Source organism: Nerophis lumbriciformis, linkage group LG20 (assembly GCF_033978685.3).
Source record: "Nerophis lumbriciformis linkage group LG20, RoL_Nlum_v2.1, whole genome shotgun sequence".
Lineage (NCBI taxonomy): Eukaryota > Metazoa > Chordata > Actinopteri > Syngnathiformes > Syngnathidae > Nerophis > Nerophis lumbriciformis.
Genome location: NC_084567.2, coordinates 25,913,525 through 25,937,449, shown reverse-complemented (window position 1 = coordinate 25,937,449; position 23,925 = coordinate 25,913,525). Strand labels below are relative to the sequence as shown.

General features: G+C 40.0%; 1 protein-coding gene across 1 annotated transcript in view; it reads right to left on the bottom strand.

Annotated features, from left to right (window-relative positions):
- Positions 1-4,367: 4,367 nt before the first annotated feature.
- hmgcs1 (3-hydroxy-3-methylglutaryl-CoA synthase 1 (soluble)) overlaps positions 4,368-23,925 on the bottom strand; it is a 39,718-nt gene continuing 20,160 nt past the window's right edge. The window contains exons 5-10 of the mRNA XM_061980694.2: positions 18,899-19,067; positions 18,156-18,326; positions 16,483-16,589; positions 14,012-14,137; positions 8,642-8,799; positions 4,368-6,113 (exon numbers count right to left, since the gene is read on the bottom strand). Of these exons, the coding sequence (XP_061836678.1) occupies positions 6,036-6,113; positions 8,642-8,799; positions 14,012-14,137; positions 16,483-16,589; positions 18,156-18,326; positions 18,899-19,067 (809 nt within the window). The 3' untranslated portion in view covers positions 4,368-6,035. The remainder of the gene's footprint in view (positions 6,114-8,641; positions 8,800-14,011; positions 14,138-16,482; positions 16,590-18,155; positions 18,327-18,898; positions 19,068-23,925) is intronic.

The window sequence follows — 23,925 nt, the reverse complement described above, 5'->3', positions numbered from 1 at the left end:
AACATGTCCTGTACACTCACGGTACGTATAATATGTATTACTATACACGCTCGAACATTGTTGTGGTCACATTTGAACACTCTCTGTGCTCATTTTCTCATTACCTCTCTCAATTTGTTGACGGAATAGAGCTTTGTTTGCGGACGTCACCCCGCAATGCATTGTGGGTAAACGTGTAAATTCTGTAGCCCTCCTTGTTCTTTGTTCAATACTTCCGTGTTATTAATGTTGGGATATGTTGTGATTAGCTATATACGATAAGTATAATAGACTAATCTGGATAATAACTGGACGTAGAAAACTCTTATTCCTCAGTTTAGCCCGGGAGCTCCGTTTATTTCTTTACCTCTTGGTCGAACACCGGCATTTCTCCTACTTCCGGTTAGTGAAGCCAATACATCCTGTTACAGCAGTAAGGATACAGACTTTCACAATAATGGTTTAAGCAGTAAACATTACAGGATATTTTATGTTGGGATATAATTAGGACAATAAAGGATGAAGTGATTAAAATTTGTATATGCTTAGAATAGGCCGTGCAACTAATCATATCCTCTAAGTTCTAGTTGGAACTGGGTCCAAGTTCAAGTATACGCACATTAAAGTTAAAGTACCAATGATTATCACACACACACACACTAGGTGTGGTGACATTTGTCCTCTGCATTTGACCCATCCCATTGTTCACCCCCTGGGAGGTGAGGGGAGCAGTGAGCAGCAGCGGTGGCCGCACTCGGGAATCATTTTGGGTGATTTAACCCCCAATTCCAACCCTTGATGCTGAGTGCCAAACAGGGAGGTAATGGGTCCCATATTTAGTCTTTGGTATGACTCGGCCGGGGTTTGAACTCTCAACCTACCGATCTCACTAGGCCACTGAGCAGGTCTTCACTCTTATTGTCCACATTCTTGCTACTGTTGACGTGGCTTCTTTGCCGAGGTCTGAAGGACAACACCAGATATGAAGTTGGATTCCAGGAAGGAGAAGGCAGAGGAAGATTCCACGCCTGGAAGCAGACACCTCATTGCATGTTCATACATTGTGATATATATTGTAAGACTGCAAGAGGAAGGGCGCATCCAGACAGTCCTGTGTAAGTCGCCGTGTTGAATACTACTCGGGACAGATCGCGCTCAGACAAATTGTATTAGAATTGTATCCAATAGGGAATAAATACTTCTGATATCAAGTGTATACATCGTGTCCTCTTTAAACATCTTCTGGCTCCAGATTAAACGAATACGACGACATTAGCGATGTCAATGATACAAAATGTGGATTATTTGATGGTCAAAAAGGTTTTTGGTGCGACATGTGACATTCCTACACGGATAAACGCTTTTTTGATCATCTGTACATTATGTGTTGTACTTAACATCGCTGCACAAATTATGCTTCTCTTTTATATACGGTCTAATATTGCAAAGCAGTCGGTCAGCCTGCTACCGCCTGAAAATTACATTAACAACATACTGTTTTGTTTGATGGTATTATTATTATTTCATTCCCGAGAGGGACAAGCGGTAGAAATTGGATGAATGGCTGGATGGATCTTATGATAGACTAGAAGAGGCAAATCCTGCGTGTGAATTCTCCAATGCTGAAGTTGAACTGAAATGCTGACAAAATGTACTATGAATGTAAAGATTAGTTTGAATGTTGAAGAGTTTGAATTTCCAGGGAAACCGGAATTTGGTTTGGAATTGGGGGAAGTGTTAGTTTGAATGTCCAGGATGAATGGAATGTGTTGATGTTGGAATGGTTTGAATAGGTTGAAAAATGTGGGAATTGTGCAACTTGGAAAAATGTCCCATTCGTTTCAATGGGAACTTCCTGGAAATTTGGGAATTTTGGCAGAGCAGACATTGATAAACATACTGTGTTTAGGTAGAAATCTGATTTTTTATTTTTACTACTTTTTTAATTTTGTTTTACAAGTTGAGGTTTTAAACATTTCCTAAATTATTGTGATGTTGATATGCATTCATTAATTATTGTTATTATTCCTATTTACAAATTCCATTTGCACCCATGGCAGAGATGGACTTTTCCTCTGTGAGAGGACAGAGGCCGTAGAATGCCATCACTGGTTTGACGCAAAAAAGCAAACAGGAAAACCAAATCTTGTGCACCAGAATATAAAATGTTTTTTTCCCCAGGAATTAAATATGAACTGTCTAAGAAGTGCAGCGTAGATGCTGAATGACCCTTACCACAAGAAATGTATCCCAAATCCACAACAGATGCTCTGCCAAAGCCAATTGTCTCCTTGGGATCTGAGAGAACCACCAGTCTTTTCCCTGATGAACTTCAACAGCTGTATTTCTGACATTGAGTCAATAAATATTTGGATTTGGTAGTGAAAATCTTTTTCGAAAGATTGTGTACTTAAATTGTTAGCATACATGCAAACTTATTTTTATTTATGGCAGAGCATATGTCACCCAGAGTCAAAGCGAAGGTGAAAAGGGCAGCTTTAGTTTTGAATAATAAACCATGTGGATGAATATAAGTGTAGTTGACAATTACTTGATACTAATATATTATTGTTTAAAAAATGTAATGTCTCGAACAGTGGTTCTTAACCTTGTTGGAGGTACCGAACCCCACCAGTTTCATATGCGCGTTCACTGAACCCGAACCGTAATCATAAAACGATGTTATTATCCATTCATCCATTTTCTACCGCTTATTCCCTTTGGGGTTGCGGGGGGCACTGGAGCCTATCTCGTTATTATATTAAATAAATACTAATAAAGATACATTTTACAAACACAAAGTTACAGGAATGTACACATGATCCCATGTTTACATCTCATTGTGCAACATGTGAATGTTTTAGTGGGAACTAAATGCGATATCTGAAAGGGGTACACATTGACAAAGCAGGACCCCCACCCAGACATATAATACTAGTACACAACTCATGAAAAACAATATGTTATAGTCATTGTAAGTGGGTCAAAACACTTATATTAGAAAGTAATCTCATGGAAATGAGTGCTGTCATTTGATTATAATAATAAAACATTGAACTTGTTGTTTAGTCAGGTTTGGGACAGGTGTGCTGCAGGTGTGACCACAGTGCATGTGCACGTCTGACGTCGCTCACATGTGTTCCACTGAATGCTCAAGGAGTTTTTGAGTTTGCTCACACATATGGAAAATTAGAGGGAACATTGTTTGGGGGTATCCATAATACGCCGACAGGGAGAAGTTTTTGTTTACACAATGAGTCGGGTGTGTCTTGACCTCCGCGGCGGAGGCTCTGCCAAACCCCGTAGGCCGACTCACCGAACCCCTAGGGTTCGATCGAACACAGGTTAAGAACCACTGGTCTGATCTAATGCTAATATAGAAAATGTAAATATTTTATTATGTAATGTGACAGTACATTTATCTTAGGAGATAAGAAGTTGTCTGCAATCCGAATGTAAGACAGATGTCCCCATTTACTATAGCAGATCCATCCATCCATCCATTTTCTACCGCTTATTCCCTTTGGGGTCGCGGGGGGCGCTGGAGCCTATCTCAGCTACAATCGGGCAGAAGGCGGGGTACACCCTGGACAAGTCGCCACCTCATCGCAGGGCCAACACAGATAGACAGACAACATTCACACTCACATTCACACACTAGGGCCAATTTAGTGTTGCCAATCAACCTATCCCCAGGTGCATGTCTTTGGAAGTGGGAGGAAGCCGGAGTACCCGGAGGGAACCCACGCAGTCACGGGGAGGACATGCAAACTCCACACAGAAAGATCCCGAGCCCGGGATTGAACCCAAGACTACTCAGGACCTTCGTATTGTGAGGCAGATGCACTAACCCCTCTGCCACCGTGAAGAATTTCAAGTATTTCTTTTATTTATATATATATATATATATATATATATATATATATATATATATATATATATATATATTAAAACAAATTTAGCATATTTAGGAAAAACAAAAACCTAGACATGATATTAATGTTATTCTCTTGGTAAGAATTTTTTTTTTTTTTACACATAAATAAATATATATATATTAAAGTGAAACCTAGTTCCTCTCATTGGATTCCTGATTTTCAGTTAGTAAAAACATTCAATATTGTCTTTATTGGTTGAATTTATTTTCGAAGAGTCAAGTTTGCAATGTAATTTGTCTTTTTATTGTCAATTACAGTAGGTAAATTGATTTAGTCAAACATTGAATTGTATAGAAAGTGCCTAATTTTGTTTGTGTAGTCTATTCATTGTTTCAAAACAACAGTTATAAGTGGTTTACTAAAAAAAAAATGCAAATCAAAAGAAGTAAAGCAAATTCTATTTGAATTGTACAATGGAGAAGTGGTGGGAGAAAACAACACAAACACATCAAATGTTGAATATAAATGTATTGATTGGTTCCGATTTACACAAATGAGGGAGGATTAAACGAAGAATCATCCACGCACTCTTATGTACACAGCATAAATACATTGACAGTTTATACTGTACATTTACATTTCAAGTGGTGAGACTGCAATGTGGGCACACACACGTTTGATGCTGGTGTGTGTGGAGGCGGCAACTCTGAGGGTACATCAAGACAAACCGTTTTTATACTTGAAGGATCTTGTAAGGGCTAAACTGCAAGCAGGCTGAATAAGAATCATCCACTGCAACTTAGTTTAAGACTTATCTTAGCCATGCTTTTTCCTGAGCTCTACTTCTTCCAGCAAACAACTGGAGCACAGTAAAAGGAAGACAACGCTATAAAACAAAATGCCAGGACCTCATCAGCACATGACAACAACTTCTGTCTTACTTCTAATGCCAAGTGTACTTTTTCTGTACTTTCGCCTTCATGGGCATACCGATTTCCCACACACACACACACCATAGTGAGGGTCTACTAGGTAAACAAATAGTCCAGTCTTTGGCGAGCATGAGTCATTGCTAGCCATAGTGCCAAGGAGAAGCCAGAGCTTGAAAAGCCTCTTCTGTTTGGGAAAACTTGGCCTTCCCGGTGAAATACGTAAACAAAGATAAGTGGATCAAATGAAAGCAGTGTGACTTTATTGTTCAGTAGAGATGGACAACTGGACTACACGCTTGGACTATTAATACTGTACTTTAACCAATAATCAATCAATCAATCAATGTTTATTTATATAGCCCTAAATCACAAGTGTCTCAAAGGGCTGAACTTTACTTTACTACATTCAGTCTTTAAATTCGGACTGTTGTACTTGTCTGCAGTGCGACCCTCGGCATGTTGTAAAAATAAAATAATGAGATATATTTTGAGGTCTTACACAAATTTGCTAATTTAGCAATTATTATTTACTATTTTCAATGTACAAACTGGGTCGAAGTTTTCATTTGTAGACACTTGAAAATGTGTTTTCAAATAAAATGTTTTGTTGGCGAAGTGTTTAGTGTAAAAAACAATCAGGTTGTTGACGCAGAAGTTCGATGTGTTGCATTTTGATTGGAACAGGAAGCGTGCCCTTATTAGGAAAGAGTGATGCTGCAGTACCATTACACACCACTAACAGCATTATGATTGTGGCAGGAGTACATGCAATCAATGATGGACTAATTCCACTTGTGTCAATCGGACAATAAAAATTAAAAACAAGTGCAGACAGATACTGTCAAAGATTATGTCCTTTCCTAGCATTTAAGTGATATCTAATTACTTTTTATTTGAAATCTAGAAAAGGAAAGAATGCATGTTGGAATGTATTATTTGATTGATGGTGGTGAAACTAAAAAATAGGGGACTGATACTATCTTGGCTGTGTGTTACAGTTTATAGGGATGAGAGCGACACTCCTTGCTTTGACAACAGGAGTAAGATTTCTTCTCTTTTTCATAACAGCTTGATATTTATTGCAGCACAGAGGCTTGTATTGCTGTGCTTTAGAGTTTGTAGTCATGATGAGGTTGCAGTAGCAGTTTCTAAAGGCTGTCCTCCAGTTCCAAACCATACGTTGGCCTTTGCAGCCCTTGTACTTGTTTCCAGACCACCGGATGCCTCGGAGAAGAGCTGCGTGCTGTCAGTTGTTGATGGTGCTGTTATTTGTGGCGGTGGCGACGGGAATATGCGGAATCTTCTTGGCTGGGCTTGAGATGTGCTGGAAGGACACAGCATGTTACACAAAGTCAATATCCATACTGCTTGATGAAGTCATGATTGATCGCATTTTAAAAATAATTGTGAGTTGAGGATAAGGCTTGAGAATAAAACACATTTTTATTTCGATAATGGCTTCTCACGATTATGAAAATATAAAAATCGGAAGGGGGGCGGGGGGGGGGTGTAGTTAGCGGGGGGTGTATATTGTAGCGTCCCGGAAGAGTTAGTGCTGCAAGGGGTTCTGGGTATTTGTTCTGTTGTGTTTATGTTGTGTTACGGTGCGGATGTTCTCCCGAAATGTGTTTGGCATTCTTGTTTGGTGTGGGTTCACAGTGCGGCGCATATTTGTAACAGTGTTAAAGTTGTTTATACGGCCACCCTCAGTATGACCTGTACGGCTGTTGACCAAGTATGCTTTGCATTCACTTGTGTGTGTGATAAGCCGTAGATATTATGTGATTGGGCCGGCACGCAAAGGCAGTGCCTTTAAGGTTTATTGGCGCTCTGTACTTCTCCCTACGTCTGTGTACACAGCGGTGTTTTAAAAAGTCATACATTTTACTTTTTGAAACAGATACCGATAATTTACGATATTACATTTTAAAGCATTTATCGGCCGATAATATCGGCAGTCCGATATTATCGGACATCTCTAGTTATGACAAACCGCCTTAAAAACGGAATTTAATTTTACATTTTTTTACTGAATGAGACACCCAGAATGTACATGAAATTAAAGAATGTGGGATTTACAATATTAACTATGAACGATAAAACACTGAATATTGACAACATATGAACGTCACACCCCCTTTTTACAATCAAGTGAAACGCAACAAAAATGCAACAAACAGCCAAATATGAACGTGACGTGTAAAAAAATAAACGCACCTACAATCTGATACATCACTAAGCTTTAGAACTTTGTTATAAAAATCTCCTTCTGCGTCTGTCCCCCGACACCGCATTTCAGTCGTGGAATTAACACATTATTATGCCTAATTTTGTTGTGATGCCCCGCTGGATGCATTAAACAATGTAACAAGGTTTTCCAAAATAAATCAACTCAAGTTATGGAAAAAAATACCAACATGGCACTGCCATATTTATTATTGAAGTCACAAAGTGCATTATTTTTTTTAACGTGCCTCAAAACAGCAGCTTGGAATTTGGGACATGCTCTCCCTGAGAGAGCATGAGGAGGTTGAGGTGGGCGGGGTTGGGTAGGGAGTAGTGGGGGGTGTATATCGTAGCGTCCCGGAAGAGTTAGTGCTGCAAGGGGTTCTGGGTATTTGTTCTGTTGTGTTTATGTTGTGTTACGGTGTGGATGTTATCCCGAAATGTGTTTGTTGTGGGTTCACAGTGTGGCGCATATTTGTAACAGTGTTAAAGTTGTTTATACGGCCACCCTCAGTGTGACCTGTATGGCTGTTGACCAAGTATGCCTTGTGTGTGTGAAAAGCCGTAGATATTATGTGACTGGGCCGGCACGCAAAGGCAGTGCCTTCAAGGTTTATTGGCGCTCTGTACTTCTCCCTATGACCGTGGACCACTCCGTACAGCGGCGTTTTAAAAAGTCATACATTTTACTTTTTGAAACATCCATCCATCCATTTTCTACCGCTTATTCCCTTCGGGGTCACGGTAGTCGTGAGTTCAATCCCGGCCTCGGGATCTTTCTGTGTGGAGTTTGCATGTTCTCCCCGTGACTGCGTGGGTTCCTTCCGGGTACTCCGGCTTCCTCCCACCTCCAAAGACATGCACCTGGGGATAGGTTGATTGGCAACACTAAATTGGCCCTAGTGTGTGAATGTGAGTGAGAATGTTGTCTGTCTGTCGGTGTTGGCCCTGCGATGAGGTGGCGACTTGTCCAGGGTGTACCCCGCCTTCCGCTCGATTGTAGCTGAGATAACAGATACCGATAATTTTTGAGATTACATTTTAAAGCATTTATCGGACGATATTATCGGCACACCGATATTATCGGACATCTCTAAACGCCGCTGCTTTTGCACCGCTACCGTATGGACAGATGGTCACGCAGGGCGCACATTAAAAAGTTAATGAATGTGTGTAAAAAAAATACTGCATATAAAAATAGTGCCGTGAAAGGAAACCTTTGTTAACACTCGTGTTAAGGGCGATATAGCTCGGTTGATAGAGTGGCCGTGCCAGCAACTTGAGGGTTGCAGGTTCGATCCCCACTTCCGCCATCCTAGTCACTGCCGTTGTGTCCTTGGGCAAGACACTTTACCCACCTGCTCCTAGTGCCACCCACACTGGTTTAAATGTAACTTACATATTGGGTTTCACTGTGTAAAGCGCTTTGAGTCACTCGAGAAAAAGCGCTATATAAATATAATTCACTTAATTTTGACGGCCCCAATTTATTTTCTTCTTGGGTTTAATGTGAAAACGATTCATTGAGATTGGTTTTCTGTGATAAATGGACTACTTCCATAGATGTTTAGCAGGTGAATGCATAGCCAGAGTACAGTTGACGGTGTGAGAAGAAGAAAGCTATACCTGCTGAGCGTCGCAGCAGTGAACACGCTCAGGCTCTGAAGGCAGGTTGTCGTCCGCAGGTCTTCTGGCATATTCTCTGCGGTGTTTGTCATCCACCCGCGTCAAGTACCACGTTCCTGGAAACAGATCCTCCACGCAGCCTTGAGGGATGTAGCCGGCTAGAAGAAAAAAACACGTAAGTCATGCTATGAAGAGAATAGCGATGGTTGCGAGTAGAGATATCCGATAATGGCTTTTTTGCCGATATCCGATATTCCTATATTGTCCAACTCTTAATTACCGATTCCGATATCAACTGATACCGATACATACAGTCGTGGAATTAACACATTATTATGCCTAATTTTGTTGTGATGCCCCGCTGGATGCATTAAACAATGTAACAAGGTTTTCCAAAATAAATCAACTCAAGTTATGGAAAAAAATGCCAACATGGCACTGCCATATTTATTATTGAAGTCACAAAGTGCATTATTTTTTTTAACATGCCTCAAAACAACAGCTTGGAATTTTGGACATGCTCTCCCTGAGAGAGCATGAGGACGTTGAGGTGGGTGGGGTTGAGGTGGGGGGATAGGGGATAGCGGGGGGTGTATATTGTAGCGTTCCGGAAGAGTTACTGCTGCAAGGGGTTCTGGGTATTTGTTCTGTTGTGTTTATGTTGTGTTACTGTGCGGATGTTCTCCCAAAATGTGTTTGTCATTCTTGTTTGGTGTGGGTTCACATGTGGCGCATATTTGTAACAGTATTAAAGTTGTTTATACGGCCACCCTCAGTGTTACCTGTATGGCTGTTGACCAAGTATGCATTTGCATTCACTTGTTGTGTGTGAAAAGCCGTAGATATTATGTGACCGGGCCGGCACGCAAAGGCAGTGCCATTAAGGCACGCCCCTAATATTGTTGTCTGGGTGGAAATCGGGAGAAATTCGGGAAAATGGTTGCCCCGGGAGATTTTCGGGAGGGGCACTGAAATTTGGGAGTCTCCCGGGAAAATCGGGAGGGTTGGCAAGTATGACTGTTAGACGCAACTGCACTGTACTTCTCCCTACGTCCGTGTACCACTCCGTACTGCGGCGTTTTAAAAAGTCATAAATTTTACTTTTTGAAACAGATACCGATAATTTCCGATATTACATTTTAAAGCATTTATCGGCCGATAATATCGGACATCTGTAGTTGCAAGACATGAACGCTATCCTAAAAGACAGAAGATGTTGAAGATAATGAAGAAAATGTCTTCTTGCTTTATATTCGACCAAACTAGTTTTCTTATTCCTTATTTAATTAGCTTCTATTGTCATGTTTAAATGCAAATCTTTAAAAGGTAATGATCTAACAACCATCAACATAAACAGACACATGTGCACAGTCAACGCTAATGCATTTGCATTGGGATGCCCACATGCACATGTACAGCATGTGTTGTATTGGGCTGACTATGAGTGGCATTCACGCAGTATAGCAAATTGTAGTTCTATCACTCATCTCCAGTTATATTTGGGATGAGCACATGAACGTGCACACTATATGTGTGTGCGTGTGTGTTGGAGCCGGGCTGGAGGTGTTTATTGGGTTGAGAATCACAGACATTAACCTGTGCACACATACATTTGTGAAGCGTAAATGAATGTATTACGATCGCTCCACCAGTTGTATTTCAAATAACTATCAAAAAAGTCAAATAAAAGAGGTGTCATTTAATTATTGTGATCACTCCTCCAAAGATAAAATTGAGAGCTGGTGAGAAATTGTTAGACATGTTGATAAGTCTTTCTACTGCTTTTTATGATCAAAGTTTGTCAAAAGTACCGTATTTTTCGGAGTATAAGTCGCACCTGCCGAAAATGCATAATAAAAAAGGAAAAAAACATATACAAGTCGCACTATGAAAAAAACTGCGACTTATAGTCCGAAAAAACGGTAACTGTGATCGCACTACAGTCTGCTACATTGTGTGCACCTGTTTGTCTCGGTGTTGGTTACATATGCACGTTCCAAACGTAACTTTGAAGTAGCTACCGCAATACAGTCAGCTACATTGTGTGCACCTGTTAGTCTCGGTGTTGGTTACACATGCACATCCCAAAAGTAACTTTGGAGGAGCGATCGCACTACAGTCAACTACATTGTGTGCACCCGTTTGTCTCTGTGTTGGTTACACATGCACATCCCAAAAGTAACTTTGGAGGAGCAATCGCACTACAGTCAGCTACATTGTGTGCACCCGTTTGTCTCGGTGTTGGTTACACATGCACATTCCAAAAGTAACTTTGGAGGAGCGATCGCACTACAGTCAGCTACATTGTGTGCACCCGTTTGTCTCTGTGTTGGTTACACATGCACATCCCAAAAGTAACTTTGGAGGAGCAATCGCACTACAGTCAGCTACATTGTGTGCACCCGTTTGTCTCGGTGTTGGTTACACATGCACATTCCAAAAGTAACTTTGGAGGAGCGATCACACTACAGTCAGCTACATTGTGTGCACCTGTTTGGCTCTGTGTTGGTTACACATGCACATCCCAAAAGTAACTTTGGAGGAGCGATCGCACTACAGTCAGCTACATTGTGTGCACCCGTTTGTCTCTGTGTTGGTTACACATGCACATCCCAAAAGTAACTTTGGAGGAGCAATCGCACTACAGTCAGCTACATTGTGTGCACCCGTTTGTCTCGGTGTTGGTTACACATGCACATTCCATAAGTAACTTTGGAGGAGCGATCACACTACAGTCAGCTACATTGTGTGCACCTGTTTGTCTCTGTGTTGGTTACACATGCACATCCCAGAAGTAACTTTGGAGGAGCGATCGCACTACAGTCAGCTACATTGTGTGCACCTGTTTGTCTCGGTGTTGGTTACACGTGCACATTCCAAAAGTAACTTTGGAGGAGCGATCGCACTACAGTCAGCTAAATTGTGTGCACCTGTTTTTATCTGTGTTGGTTACATATGCACATTCCAAACGTAACTTTGTTGGAGCGATCGCACTACAGTCAGCTACATTGTGTTCACCTGTTTGTCTCGGTGTTGGCTACATATGCACATTCCAAACGTAACTTTGGAGGAGCGATTGCACAACAGTCAGGTATGTTGTGTGCTAGTGTTTGTCTCGGTGTTAGTTACATGTGCACATTCCAAAAGTAACTGTGGAGGAGCAATTGCACTACAGCGGTGTATGCGGTGCTCCACCATTTGTCAATCAAAGTCTTACCTGCCTACCAAAGCTATAAACCAGGAAGAAAACTGTATGTATTTTCATCCATTCTTATTCAAATGTGGGGATATAACGGTAAACGGCATAATGATAAATCGCGGTAAAATTCCCGACGGTTTATAATATTGTTTAAATGTTTTATTACAGAAAAAACGTCATTTACTAATGCATTTTCATTCCTGCCAACTTTTCAGGGTCCAGGGACCGCAGGCGAAGCCCCCCGACGCAAAATTAATTTACTAATGCATTTTCATTCCTGCCAACTTTTCAGGGTCCAGGGACCGCAGGCGAAGCCCCCCCGACGCAAAATTAATTTCAAAATTAATTTTATTTAACTGCAAACTTTATCAGTGCTGAAATAAATACTAGCTATAAAGTTTTGTAATCTAATCAAATTGAACGCAGGTTGTAAAGATTGTGTATTCGATGCGAGAGGTATCATTCCTCTTTATTTTTGTTGACCAAACTTGGTGTTAGAGAAGAACAAAGCTTGTTTATTAGACTTTTTTATTAGCCAAACTGCTATTTGTTTTGTATTGGTATCAAAAAGTAAACACCATGTTTTTTTAAATGACTTGTGTTTTTTAATGTCAGAGTTATTACTTTAAAAAACATTCATGTGACATAGAATTGTGTTAATGTTATATTTTGTATAGTTCATTTGTATACAACATAGTTCTGCTAAAACTCTTAATGGATCTGTTATGTACAAATGGATCTGTTATGTACATAACTTTAAAAATACATCTATCAAAATGTAAAAATAGAGATAAAGGCATCATGTAATGAGAAAAAGATGACACATTTTTGTCTTTAAATATATGAATAACATGTATTACCTTTTTATTAGACATTACAAACTACATGATCCTGTTGTGTTCAGACCACATCCCAACTCTGTTTTAACCAACATAATCAATAATCGTGATTTCAATATTGATAAAAAAATTATCTTACTTATTATTTTGATCTCATACATGAACACTAATTTATCTGTATGGACAAAAAGTGCAATTACGTCTTTTGTCATTAAGTGCCACTTTGCATGATTCTTACATTTGTTTTAATCTGTTATGTCCACAAAGTGCTATCTTTCACAATTTTCACATTAATTTTATTTATTTATGTTATTTTTCTTTCTGCCATATTACTTTGTTTATAATGCTTGTGTTTCCATATGCACATTCAGTTTATATTTGAGGTCCATGAAACATTTTTTTTTATCCACAATAATGTTTCTTCGACAAAGGAAATCATTTTGGATGGGTTGTCTGTGTTTTTTAAAATAAAACATGGCAATTTTTTTTAGTATAAGTACTTTTTAAAAATTTTGAGCACATTAAAAAATACCGCGATAATGATAACCGTGATCCTTTTGGTCAAAATAACCATCCATCCATCCATCCATTTTCTACCGCTTATTCCCTTTGGGGTCGCGGGGGGCGCTGGAGCCTATCTCAGCTACAATCGGGCGGAAGGCGGGGTACACCCTGGACAAGTCGCCACCTCATCACAGGGCCAACACAGATAGACAGACAACATTCACACTCACATCCACACACTAGGGCCAATTTAGTGTTGCCAATCAACCTATCCCCAGGTGCATGTCTTTGGAAGTGGGAGGAAGCCGGAGTACCCGGAGGGAACCCACGCAGTCACGGGGAGGACATGCAAACTCCACACAGAAAGATCCCGAGCCCGGGATTGAACCCAAGACTACTCAGGACCTTCGTATTGTGAGGCAGATGCACTAACCCCTCTGCCACCGTGAAAAGAAATAAGTAACATCCCTATTCAAATGTAATTAAAAAATTAGGTTTAGGGTTTGTTTGATAAATTTCTACCCAACAGGGATTGGCTATGGCACCATGTCACGGTTTAAAAGTGTCTTCTTCTAGAAAGTTCCATTTGATCTTACACTTGAAGAAATGTTGGCTTCTTTATTATGAAATGGTCTAATTGATGATGTAAAGATTGGATAAGACGCAGCCCTCTCGCTCTGGCTTCATCTTCTCTTGTGAACTTATTGTTGACTGCACAAAAAGACCACTCCCAATTAAAGTGCATACGTCCAAGAAGAACATGGATGCATAGAAAAGCATGTTTTGCACAGATACTAAGAATGTAAGTGACAAGGAAAAACATCTTACCGAGGTGATGGGTCTGCTCTCGAAGCATCATATTTTCAGAGAACACAGCAGGTGAAACCTTCTTCCTGGACTCCAGTCTGCTCTTTAGGTCACTCATGCTACAAAGAAGTTTGTCAAGAGCTGAACCTGAAATCAAGTCATACAAAAATATTCAGTTTCTACTATTCTTTAGGTTTTAATTTCGTCACACAATTGATATAGTTTACGTGCAGTGCATGTGCATGTCACATATTTGATGTAACAGTTCTTCAAAGGCTGTGAATACTTGCAACTTATTTTAGGTTTTCATTATGGGCTGTTTGAAGTGAAAAATGAATTGATTAAGAAAATGAATGCTTTCCAGATGTACTGTACACTCATGGCCATGAATTTCATATTCCTTGAAATACTTCATGATTTATTGAACCATTCTTTTTGAAAGATAATACAATGTTTAAAAAAATAAATAAAAAATAAATAAAAAAGAATTGGGTGGACACATTTAAATTAATCTAATTCAATTTTAGAATTTTTCATACAAGGTGAACTATATCCAGACTATGGAGCTAGCAACTTACTATGTGGCTCCAGCGACAGTGTGGAGACGCTCCCCTAGGTTAATAATAATCACCACCATTATGGAAAATAAACTGCATTTCTAGGTACCTTAGTATCATAATAAATAGCATTATCACTGGAAGAATGAGGCTAAACACGTTAAACACACAGAGCTAACCAAGAGCAGGCATGATAATAGCTCAGCTAAACGCTAAAAGAACTTGAAAAAACACCAAGAAATAAGTGCTTAGTAAAGTTTAAAAAGTGTAGATGGAACCGTGTTGCAGCAGAAAGGGGCATTCACACATTGCCGGTTTAGATGGCAATTCGTCGTGCTCTGCCAAAGTTCATGTTAACACAGAATGTTTGATTTTTTGTGGCGGTCTAGAGTCTAGAGTAGTGGTGTCAAATGTACAGCCATGGATAAAGTGCTGGCTGTCCAGAGTTGGGGCCTGGGGTGGACCGCTCGCCTGTGTATCGGTTGGGAACATCTCTGCGGTGCTGACCCGTCTCCGCTCGGGATGGTTTCCTGCTAGCCCCACTATGGACTGGACTCTCACTATTATGTTGGATCCACTATGGACTGGACTCTCACTATTATGTTGGATCCACTATGGACTGGACTCTCACAATATTATGTCAGACCCACTCGACATCCATTGCATTCGGTCTCCCCTAGAGGGGGGGGGGAGTTACCCACATATGCGGTCCTCTCCAAGGTTTCTCATAGTCATTCACATCAACGTCCCACTGGGGTGAGTTTTTCCTTGCCCTTATGTGGGCTCTGTACCGAGGATGTCGTTGTGGCTTGTGCAGCCCTTTGAGACACTTGTGATTTAGGACTGTATAAATAAACATTGATTGATTGAGTGATTGATACAGCCCACCCGTGAACAGGTTTTGTCCTGCCCGTGAGATGAGTTTGCTAAGTGTTAAAATAAAAATAAGCTGAAATTCATTAATTAAATAAACATATTTTCTGTCCAGTGGATGTCCCAATAGCGCATGACTTCAGAGGGGACGGAGCTATGTACCGTGTTAAGAGGCAACATTTCCGTGTTAGGGCACTACGTACTTACGCTGCCGATTAGTGATAGGATACAAAATGTGGATTGTTACGTTCATGCCTTGATTGTCAAATATGTTGCTGGTAATGTAACCTGTAACATTTATACCCAAATAAATAATTTTGATAATCTGTCCATTTTGTTTTGTACTTATGACTGCATAGGGACACATTTTCTGCAAACACATAAATATGCTGAAATAATATGTATCCCCTTCATCCTAAAAACATTTTATTGCTGAAATGCCAAAGCAGAAATCTGAGCGAGAGTAAAAAAAAAATCAGAATGCGCAGAGGGGTGAGGTGGAAAAAGCGGAAGAGAGGGGGCGCAAGAGAGCGCATCGGTCGGACTGAGCAGAAAACAGTAATTATTTAATGTCAATATGGAAACTAGCAAACATGCAAACACTTTTATTGTGTACAAAACACATTTATATCCGCTCAAACATTTACATTTTTCGCTTGAGTTTAATTTATTTTTAAAATATAATGTCTGCGCTTGCAGAACATTTTTCTGTCAAAATCTGCCTTTGCGACCTCAAAATTATGACACAAATATAACGCCATAATCATGGATAATCGGTATCAGCATAGACCTCTGATTGGAAGATCCATAAACCATACATAAACCTAAATCTAACAAGTGGTGTGGAAGGTTGCAGAAAGTCTTAACTTTATAATGAACTTGTTATCAGTGCCCATTATTGAGTGCATCTAGAAAGTTTATTTGGCATCATGAGATGGTTTGAAGCACTCTTTGGATCAACAAAATGTGAAAGTGCAAAAAAAAAAAACATATGAAGATGACAATCATGCCTACAATGAGTGTGTCAACTTCTGAGCACAAGTGTGATTGCAGGCCACTTACCAGGTGTGTGATCCTGTGAGACCCTAAGAGAATATAACGTTGCTGCACATCCTGATCCATAAGAGAAGAGCCCAATCCTCTGACCTGCCAACTGTGATGATGTGTGTCTGGAACACAAAATGATAAGTTCTTGTTTGACAACTGTACATGTAAACACGTTCATGAAGCTGATGTGTGCTTACTGTGTAGCTGTTGGTAAATCGCTAATGCTAATCAGTAGCATGCATATTGCTTATCCAATAAGCAATGTATATTAACAACTTATAAGCATCAAGCTAGCTTGAAGAGTGTAGCCTTACTTTAATTTGGAGTGCTTTCTATCAGGCCTGCTTCAGTGGCGTGTCTAGGGTGTGGCCAGGGGTGGCACAGACCAGTGGGGTGGCATGTGGGGTGGAGCAGGTTTGAAGCAGTGTTTTTTGAACTATGGTACATGTACCACTCGGGCTCCATCCAGTGGTACGCCAAAAATGTCCTTAATTCAGGTGCCCCGAAGATTGTCCCCAAATTTTTTAGACCACGGTTTTAGAAATTGGAGTGCCATCCAAATCCAATAGGCAAAGTCCACCAAAGTTAGAACTGACCACATGCCTCACACGAGGGACATCGATAGAAAATGGATGGATGGCTAGATATTTCTGAAGGACTACAAACCTTTTAGGAGGTCAGGGAAGTAAACAAGGTAGGAATGGTTCACATACTTTTAATATTCAATGTTTATCGATTATATTTCAAATCGTAGTGGCGGGCAATCAAGAGCCTTGTGTATACCTTCGCGTCACGTACAGTAACTTGTGTAGAATGTGTTGTGGCAGTTGCGGATTTCACTAATGCGGCGGTTTGAGGAAACACTCGGTTCACGTTATTAACGGTGAACTACCAACATGAAAATGCTAATCAGGAAGTGTTTAAAGTTTATTGGCTTTGTGAATATACTGAGACAAAGTCTAAGTTTATTGTGTTATTCATTCACAGCACCAATTTTTTCCTTAGAATTTTCAACTAAGTTGAAGTGTTTTGCCAAGAGGATTATTGGTATGGCGTAGTGGGTAGAGCGGCCGTGCCAGAAACCTGAGGGTTGCAGGTTCGCTCCCCGCCTCTTACCATCCAAAATCGCTGCAGTTTTGTCCTTGGGCAGGACACTTCACCCTTGCCCCCGGTGCCGCTTACACTGGTGAATGAATGATAGGTGGTGGTCGGAGAGGCCGTAGGCGCAAACTGGCAGCCACGCTTCCGTCAGTCTACCCCAGGGCAGCTGTGGCTATGAAAGTAGCTTACCACCACCAGGTGTGAATGAATGATGGGTTCTCACTTCTCTGTGAAGCGCTTTGAGTGTCTAGAAAAGCGCTATATAAATCAAATCCATTATTATTATTATTATTATTATTTGTAATGTGTACATTATCAGAATGTGCATGTTCTATTTTTGGCCAAAGTAAAACAAAGAAAACAATCTGAAGTTGTCTCTATTTTTAAGTCTAATGCAATGATTTTACCAGTCCAGCCCACATGGGAATATATTTTCCGCAATGCAGCCCCCTGAGTTAAAATGAGTTTGACACCCCTGATCTAGACGCAGTCCGCTACTTATAAGTCTGTTTGCCGCCGAGTGATTGAGCCGGTGCAGAGGCTTCAACCGGACGTTGTAGAATGATGTATTTCAAGCAAAGACTTACTGTGCAATGATTGATGCCAGGCAGCCGTACACTGAGGGAGTGTACATGTTTCCATTCTGGTTGGAGATGAGCAAGGACAGTTTGGTTTTTCTTTCAAACAGGTCTGTACTGGCCTTCATAAAGGCCTTCTCAACATCACGGTCAAAGTAAGTCTCTTCTGGCTTCACATCTCTAAACAAAGCAAATAAGGAAAATACATCACATTCATGATGAGAACATACAAAAACAAACCTAATGATTGTCAATGTGTCACAAAAATCAAAATCAGGAGGTGTTTGTTTTAGATGACTGATGACCATACCAAATGAAGCTATTTGAAATGATTTGTTACATGTGTTCTTTTCATGCTTAAGTATAACACGTCAAATGTGTCTTTGGATGTTCCCACTCATCCAGGTCATTGTATTCTCAGGGCCTTCAATCGATCGCAACTAGACCGTTTGGTTTGTCTTCGCCTCTCATCCAAGTAGGTTTCTTTAGTTCATGCTCATATACTTAGATAGGTAAGATCTAGTCTAGCAGTTAGTGCCAAAACTCTGATTTAGTCCAGTTGCGATCTATTGAATGCCCTGAAAAGTAAATGTGATGGGTAACAGCAAGGCTACACACATGCACTACTCATAGTCCTGCCGCCTTAGTGAAAAGTGTATTGATAATAGCGTATTGGGCTTACAGTAAATTTGGCTTGAAAATATTAGCTTTGCGAATTAAGGGGTCAAATAAAAAGTGGAGAAACTGCTCACCTGAAAGCATCAAGGCCACTAAAGGGTCCCGTGTCAGTGTTGGGGCTGGGATGGCTCAGGAAGTCGTTCAGCATCAGTCTAGCCAAAGACTTCTGCACCAGCTTGCAATATGGCGAGTGAAAGACAAGAAAGCCAAAGTCCTCCAAAGAGAATTGCTTGTCCACGCTCTCTGTCATAGAAGAAAGCAAAAACTACTTGATTTTTCTGTCTTTTTTTGCTGGTTTGAGAAAATAAAAAACAGGTTTCAACACTCAAAAACAAAACATGAGTGCATCTTAATTAGAATACCAATAAAAGTTAATTTACTAGAAGTTCAATTCAAAAACTCAAAATCTTATATTCTATTGATTCACTGCACACATATTTAAAAATATTTTAAGAATGGATATCTTCATTTTGATGATTATTGCTTACAGCTGTTCACAACCTCATAAAATGTAAAAAATATATATATATTGTAAGCTGCTGCTTCACACTCTAGTCTGAATTAAACTTCTGAAATCAAATAAATTTTGGACCATATTATATTTTTTTAAGATGCACCTGTATATCCCAATTAACCTCTTATGGCCCAAGCTGTTTGTTTACATGCTTTTTTTTTTACTTCTCTTTGCTATTTGGGCTTATTGGACCCTAATTAGAATAAAAACTAAGAATCATCTTTTCATATGATGTTAGTCCATGTTTGTGTACTTCATGTTTAGTCACATGCTAATTCTTATTTTTACACTTTTTTTCCAAATTCCACTAGATGGCAGTATAAGTGTCCACATAATCGGCCATAAGGCCCCAATTCAGGAATGTACACAATTTTGGAAATAAGAGCTAAAAGGTGCTGTCCATGCATGTGGCCACTAAGCCTTTAGAGGTTTTTAATGGAATTATGTACATCTTACTGAACACTAGGGCTGCAACAGTACATATATTGCCAAACATGGTTAAAGTCTCCTGTTTAGAAACACTTGGTCTTCCCAGTAAAATACATAAATAAAGACAAGTAGATAAGACAGATGCTACTTTTTTATACTTTGTAGAATTTTCTGTTAATACCTGCTAATACCTGAGCAAACCACAACACATCCTATTAAGCGTATCAATCTGATTCGATACCAAGCATGGGGGATATGGCCTAAAATCTATATTGTGATATATACTGCAGCTTCCTGCAGTAAAAATATTCCCAAGCAATTGGACATTTCGCAGGCCAATAATTTTGGCAATTCTTGTTGAAATAATCTAAAATTGGAAGTTAATAGGCACGACTTGACGTGTGCTGTGACACAGGCAATGCACGTTTTGAACACTTATGAAGTCTCTTCTGGTGTGTAGTGTAGCATGTTTAGCCATTCCTCGTCCTTGCAAGAAACTAAACTTATTTGTTGCATGGAGGTGAGGATTAGTTAGCCGCTGAGCTAACAGCAACGCTACATTGCGCTGAGGACGCGATCATTTGCTTGTTGCTGTGAAATCTGTGGGACATAGCAAGAATATGTCATCAATAGGAATGTAACGCTATGAAAATTTCATATCACGGTTATTGTCACTAAAATTACTATAATTATTATTATCGCGGTATTGTTGAATGTGCTCAAAAAGTAATCACACACATTTATAACCAAGCTTTATGAAATGTCTACTTCAGATTGACACGATAAATCTTCTCTGGGGTTCATTACAAACATTAGGGCCTTGACCCATCATTGTGAGCTGTATTCCTGAGTGGGATGGTCTTCTTTGTCCTCCAGGAGGCTGGGTCATTGGTATACTTGTATTTATAAGGTCATCCTTGGTCTAATGCTCTCCTACATTTTTAACTTAATCACACGGAGGAGTGTTGAATCTTACTGAAAAAGACTGGAAAACGTTAAACGCTTTTAAATCCAGATTGAGAGCACTTGAGATAACGTTTTTAAATGGTAACTGTTAATGTGTATGACATGTATTAGTATGTTTCTGTATCTTTTGCTGCCTCTTGGCCAGGACTCCCTTGAAAGAGGGGGTTCTTTAATCTAAATGGGACTTTGCTGACTAAATAAAGGTTAAATAAAAAAAAACTAAAAGTTTTATTCAAAAAATTAAAATGCAATCAATTTAAAGTCACACAATATACTTTCTTGGCAAAATAAACATATATTATAATATTGTTCTGGCTACTGAAGAGCCATAGTATTGTTACTTGAATGTGTAAATTCAAACGCGTTTATCTTCTTCCGTTTTAATGTGTAAAAGTTTTTTGTCTTTTTTTATTTTAAAGAAAAAAAACGTGTGTTGTGTGTGTCACGTCCGGTTTATGTGATGTCATGCAAATTCACTTACGGTTGTCATATTGCTTCGAGTACATATCGATCTCTCTGTCTAAGTGAGCACAGCTTGTAGGTTTAATGTGCATAATTGAATATCTTAGTTGCTCAGACAGTTACATGCTTATAGCTAGCCCTAGATAGCGCTCGCTTGCTTCTCCAGTAAATGAGCAGTGTCACCGGACCGTGAGTTTATCAGTGTAAACAATCATGGTTTTAACATAATTTAAAATCAAATTAAAGTTAAAGTACCACTGATAGTCACACACACTAGGTGTGGTAAAATTACTCTCTGCATTTGACCCATCCCCTTGTTCCACCCCCTGGGAGGTGAAGGTTAAAGTTAAAGTTAAAGTACCAATGATTGTCACACACACACTAGGTGTGGCGAAATTATTCTCTGCATTTGACCCATCACCCTTGATCACCCCCTGGGAGGTGAGGGGAGCAGTGGGCAGCAGCGGTGGCTGCGCCCGGGAATCATTTTGGTGATTTAACCCCCAATTCCAACCCTTGATGCTGAGTGCCAAGCAGGGAGGTAATGGGTCCCATTTTTATAGTCTTTGGTATGACTCTGCCGGGGTTTGAACTCCCAACCTACCGATCTCAGGACGGACACTCTAACCACTAGGCCACTGAGTAGGGAGCAGTGAGCAGCAATGGTGGCCGCGCTCAGGAATCATCTGGTGATTTAACTCCCAATTCCAACCCTTGATGCTGAGTGCTAAGCAGGGAGGTAATGCGTCCCATTTTATAGTCTTTGGTATGACTCGGCCGGGGTTTGAACTCACAACCTACCGATCTCAGGGTGAACACTCTAAACACAAGGCTACTGTGCAGCAAAACTGTAATATTAACCGTGGGAAGCTTTACAGAGGTTTATCATTATACCGTTTATCGTTACATCCCTAGTCATAAACATGCATTATCACAATATTATTAAAAAGCTCTATCACCGTCCAAATGTATATTAATTATATCATATATTGTCTTTTATACAATTTGATACCAAGCAGAAATGTTACTATATATGATTACAACAAGTGTAGACAATGTAACATTACTAAACAATACTGTACTCCAAATCAACAAAGCAATCACATTCACCTTCTCAGACCCTTCAATCGATCGCAACTGGACTGTTTGGTTTGTCTTAAAAGAGGTTTCGCCTCTCATCCAAGTAGGCTTCATTAGTTCATGCTCATAGACTTTGATTGGTCAGATCTACTCTTAGACTTGAATTGGTCAGATTTATTCTCGCTGATGGTGTCAAAATCCCAAATATTTATACTCCAACATTAGGATGGTGAGCCTGAGCAAAAATAGTTCTTCCCTATTGTAGTGAGAAAAACAATGGTTTCAAACATTACAACTTAGTAGTAACACCTCCACATCGCAAGCACTTACTTAAAGGCAAAAAACTCAATTGATAATGAATTACACAATAGATGGGTAAAGAATTTGTCCAGCAGAAATCTTACCCAACCAGAAAAAGATGTATTGGCAAAAGGGTTGAACTATGACATGACTCCACATCAGGTTCCTACAGTTGATATGATCACAGCAACAGAATCAGCCATTATGGAAAAACAACCTAACAGAAACTGAAAGTGAGCAAACTCGGCTGAAAGTGACGACAGCTCTAATGCCAAGCCCCAAACCTCTCCTTTGAGGAGAGGAAAGCAGTAACATCACTGGACATCAGGTGACAAACGCAAAAATATTGTCATTCCATATGTATCAGATGTGTCTGTAAAACTCAGAATAATTTTTTACCAACACAATATCCAAGTACACTTCAAACTCTGCAACACCCTGAGACAGAGACTAGTGCATCCTAATGACCAGACCCACACCCACAAAAACAATCTGGTGGATGCTATCCAGTGAAATGATGAATGCACTATATTGGGGAAACAAAACGACGACTAAGCAGACATATGGCAAAGCATAGATGGGTGAACTCTTTAGGCCAAAATTCAGCTGTCTACCTGCACCCCAAGGAGAAACAGCACTCCTTTAAGAACAAAAACGTACAAATTCTGGACAGGGAGGACGAATGGTATGAAAGAGGAGTGAGGGAAGCCATCTGCGTCAAGGTTGAAAAATCATCTGTAGAATATTGTAGCAAATATATACTTAAATACACTACACGTACGTTCACTCTCTTTTCAACCTTTGCTCTGTCTGAGCACAATTTCATGTGTCAGACTGACTCCGAGCAAGGCCTTCTTATTGTGAAAACACCATGAAATTGTTATGGCTATTATATATATAACCGACAGGAGTTTTTGTGTAAAAGTAGACAGTTTTATGTCGTCCACAGCTCCTTTACCACATGGGGTCCCCCAGGGTTCAATCCTTGCCCCAATTTTATTTGCGCTTTACCTTCTCCCCCTTGGTTCTATTTTTAGGAAGTACAGTATTGCATTTCATTTTTATGCCGATGATTGCCAGATTTATTTTCCCATGGCACAAAATAACACGGTTCAAAGTCTTATTGACTGCCTGCACGACATCAAAGTCTGGCTTTCAGCTAACTTCCTGAGCCTAAATGAAGACAAAACAGAAGTTATGTTGTTCGGTCCAAGTCGCCCTCCCTCCCCCAACGTTGACCTCGGCACTCTGACCCCGTATCTCAGCGACTCTGTCACAAACCTGGGGGTAAAGTTTGACTCAGATTTTAAATTCGAAAAACAAATCAGCAGCGTCGTTCAAAAAAGCTTT